A 4,379-nucleotide genomic window follows, 5' to 3' on the forward strand; every position below is an offset into this window, starting at 1 on the left:
AAACATCAATTATTTTTATTACATATGTGTTATTGGGAATGTCATAAATCACATCACTGTGTTGTATTGATTAGGACTCATGCGAAATACCACATCTCCCATCTCAGTATCAGCAATGTTGAGCTCCCTAGAACACTTGTTTTGATGAAGCTTTTATAAAATTTGTAATTCAGAATTCTTACTTTTTGTAGCTAAGATGGGTGAAAGAACATTTGAATTTCAATTGTAGCATTTTTTAAGGAGCATAGTATGAATTTCTTTGTGAGTTTTACAATCAGATTTTATTTTCTTGTTCATATTTTCTTTAGACCCTATTTCCACCCAATTTCTACTTTTTTCCTATTTTATCACCAGCATTTTAGCAATCTATCTCAATTTAACAGATAAATGGGTGGCAGGGTAAATAAATAAACAATAAACAGTAAATAAAAAACATATTTGAGTTGGCTCTAAGATGATTTAGAGGAGCCCCTAAATAAGCTTGAATTGAATAAGGAGTATGGCTGTAAGTAGATGAAGTCCCCTTGAAAAAAATGAACAGTCTGGGAAAGAAGAATAAAAGTCTTCAAAAATGACAAAAAATTTATTCCTGAACATGACCATAAGTTTTGTTATGACCACTGAGAATTTTTTTAAGGATAGTATAATCATGGCATTGGCAGTACGGAAAAGAGTCCTGATATATTTTTCTTTCATGATGTTTGGTATATATTTTAGCCACAGTGAAATTATGAGGGCATTCCCACTGCAAAATAAATTACATAAATGTGTTATTGTTTTGCTTCCTCATTGCCCGCTGTCCCCAGTAACATTCCTTTTTTTTCTGGAAACTGCCTTTTAATCCCAATTTATTAACATAGAACCTGTGGTAGGTGGAGGTCACCTTCCAAGTACACAAGCCCTAAAGGAGCTTAATAATTCTAGATATACTGAGTTCAAAGTATAAAAATATAAAGGTGCTCTAATCATATACAATTTTTACAGTTTTATCAAGTTATAAAACATCTATTCATGTTGATGTTTATAAAGTTTTTTTTCCTCAAGACATTCACATAGCAATATCTTAATAGTTCATTAAAAGTGTACTATTCTCTTAATTTTTAATTCTTGTTTAGCTGGTGTCCCAGGGCATTATTTATTCCTCTATGGAGTGATGCATGAAGAATATGACTCTTAGATGATGGTTACTTATTTCAAAAAGCATTTCCCAGACCAAACATTAATAATGAGAATGCTTCACTGGACATTTGTAATAGAAAAATATTATTCCAACTGATCATAAAATGTCTTGAAATAATCAATGTAATCTTTCATGATAATCAGTATTTTCATCCTTGTGAAATGAGAAACATTCTGGAAAAATAAAAAGAGTGCACAAGTTGCAAAGAAAGATTAGGTATAAAAAGAAAAGAGAGGTCTGAGGAAATTCAGACAGCATATTTCACTTGCATCCTTTCAGGCAATAAGCATCATGATGCGGCTCTTTTTGACTTAGATTTTTGCTTGAAATCTAAAGATTTCAAATACGTATCACCTTTCTTTAAATGTTTTAGTTGTTGCCACTGATACATTATAACTGACAGCTGCCACCATGTCCTGTTTTATTAGTTCTTCTGCCATTGAGTACTTATTAGATATTATACTGGGTATATATCTGGAGAAATTAGAAAAGTGAGCATCCTCTATACATTAGTTTCTGTTGATGTCTAGCTTAAGAACCTTATATAAGCCCTGCCTGAGCTCCTTGTTCTTGAGTGCATATACCATTGGGTTGAGGGCTGGAGGAATGACATTGTGTAGCACATTGAGAAGAACTGGAATGATGGGAACTGTCATTACTGCACTATGAGTGATAGAAATAACGACGACAACTGTATAGAAGAATAGGATTAAAATGAGGTGGGATGTGCAGGTACTTAAGGCCTTGGATGTAGCTTCTGCTGAGTTCAGCTTCAGCACAGAGTGAAGTATCAAAATATATGATAAAATAATCAAACCCAGGTCACTTCCCATGAGTATCCAGGCCAGGAGTAGTTGGTAGATGCTGTTTATTGTCCTGTCATCACAGGATAGACTAGTGACTCCAAGATTAGAGCACAGACAATGCTCAATTTGGTTCTGTGCGCAGTAGTACCTCTGAGCAGCCAACACAGGAATGGGGATAATAGTTAAGGTATTTCTGAGTGTCATGAACACAGTTGTTTTGACTACAAAAGATTCAGTAATTATTGATGGATAACGTAGTGGTTGACAAATGGCTACATATCTATCTATAGCCATGCAAGCAAAGATACCTGATTCCATGCCCACGAAACAATGTATAACATACATCTGAGCAAAGCATGCAGGGAGACTGATGGCTTTAGCACTGAACAATAAGATGGCCAAAATCTTGGGCATGATGGTGGTAGCCAGACCCATATCTACCACAGCTAGTATGCCCAGGAAATAGTACATAGGCTGATGCAGTGTCACCTCTTGATTGATGATGATCAGGATAAAGATGTTGGCACTGAGAGCTAAGAGGTAGAGCAGAGCCAGGGGCAGGGAGAGCCAGTGCTGCCAGCTGTGAATGCCTGGAAATCCCATCAGAATGAACTCAGAAACCTGGAACGCAGAGATGTTGGAATCTCTGAGAGTCTGGAACATCGTTCGCTAAGAGGAAAAATATTCAAGGTTACTGTTTTTAATAATCTCTCTGACATTATATTAAAAGAAGTTGCCTAGGTTCATGATATCGAAGAGGGAAGGGGATGCATCATGATTCATTGTTCTCATCCGACCAGTAACATTTATGTGATATATATTATAAAATTGGAAGTGTAGTGGCATGTTCCATGTTAATTCACTTAATCCTCACAAAAACGACATCAGGCAGGCCATATTATTTCCATTGTCTCATAATAGAGGAATAAAACATTATTACTCTTTTATCTTTTTGTCATGAAAGCTGGACAAGAATAAAATCATCTGATATCACAGCCTGGTCTTTAACTTTGGCTTTGATAATGGGTTGGTTCCTTTATAGACCAAATTCAAGACTTAGAGTAGAGGTTTTCAATCATGAAGTCTTTTTTGGTAACATTATATGATTGAATATATGAAAAGAACCCTTCTTTTATTCAAGGACTTGAGAATTTGTGAAGTACTCAAAATATTATTTAATTTTCAACCAAAATATGAGGTCAGTTAGTATATCTATTTCTCATGAGTAAAGTGATGTCCAAAATGCTAATGTCTTACATAAAAACAAGCAATTACAAAAGAAAAAATATGGTTTGGAAATCTTAGTATTTTTAAATCCATTTTTTTTCTGGTTTTGCATAACTTTCCCCTATTTGGACATATTTTTATTTCCTGGAGCAGTCCAAATAGTCATATCATAATTAATAAAGAGGGTACAAAACAAAAACAAACTAAACTAATGAGTTTGAGATCGATATTTTTATTCAGTAGTCTGCTAAATTCAAATCACTCTATATCTAAGACACCACATGATATAATATTTTATTAATATTTTCATTTTTAAATGAAAGCAGATTTTTCATTATATGTTCTTTCCAAATTGTGCTAATTATTATTTATTTACTCTTTAAAATTTTATTATTAAGGACCAAATATAGGATGGGATTTGTAAAAATTATTGCGGATTACAATTACATTTATACAGAGGTGCAGTGTTGATGTAGGCTTTGTGGATACATTCATCTTAACACAGAAAATGGTACTCTATACTCCTAATAACATAATGAGCTAAGATAAATTTAATAATAAGGAAATATAAATTTTTGGTTCTAAGAAAGCATAGCAAACAATAATTTTAACAAATATACTAAATATCAGGTTGAAAATTAAAAATACTTGAGTTTGAAATGAAGAGCTAAATTACACTGAGATCTTGAATTTCAAATGATGCTGCAATAACCTGAAGAGATACTGTAAAAGGTCTAGTGTCTATGATTTGCCATTTTAACACCCAAACCTGAACAGGAAAATGGCTTTGATATATTATATTTGGTATTGATAGTGAGATTCCTTCATCAGTTCAGAGCAATGGAATAGCTTCAACTTTACTGAAAAGGACAAATAGGAAGACTGTCTTTAACTGCCCAAAGAAGAAACAAGGATGTATATCAATGTCTAGGCCATTAATTCAATATTTATATTTCCCAATGAAACCAAAGGCATGGTATATTTGTCATTTATATCATTGGTTTATATCCAAGAGCCTGGAACTTAATAAGCACTCAGTATATATTGGTTATATGAATAAATATTGGAAGAGGTTTAAACAGTTTACATGACCAAGATTCTTGAATTACTCATGAGGAAGTGAGAATTTTTGACATCTAAGCAGGGTAAAGACCAAAAGGAACAAT

General features: G+C 33.3%; 1 protein-coding gene across 1 annotated transcript; it reads right to left on the bottom strand.

The window, feature by feature from the left end:
• Window positions 1-1,689: 1,689 nt before the first annotated feature.
• Window positions 1,690-2,649, bottom strand: OR56B2 (olfactory receptor family 56 subfamily B member 2). The gene has a single exon (XM_039848288.1). It carries the CDS (start codon window positions 2,647-2,649, stop codon window positions 1,690-1,692), a length of 960 nt encoding a protein of 319 aa, XP_039704222.1.
• Between the last annotated feature and the right edge of the window lie 1,730 nt (window positions 2,650-4,379).

Source organism: Pteropus medius, unplaced genomic scaffold (assembly GCF_902729225.1).
Source record: "Pteropus medius unplaced genomic scaffold, Ma_sr-lr_union100, whole genome shotgun sequence".
Lineage (NCBI taxonomy): Eukaryota > Metazoa > Chordata > Mammalia > Chiroptera > Pteropodidae > Pteropus > Pteropus medius.

Excerpts from the sequence above, each read along its gene's own strand:
- OR56B2 (XM_039848288.1), bottom strand. The coding sequence starts at position 2,649 with ATGTTCCAGACTCTCAGAGATTCCAACATCTCTGCGTTCCAGGTTTCT.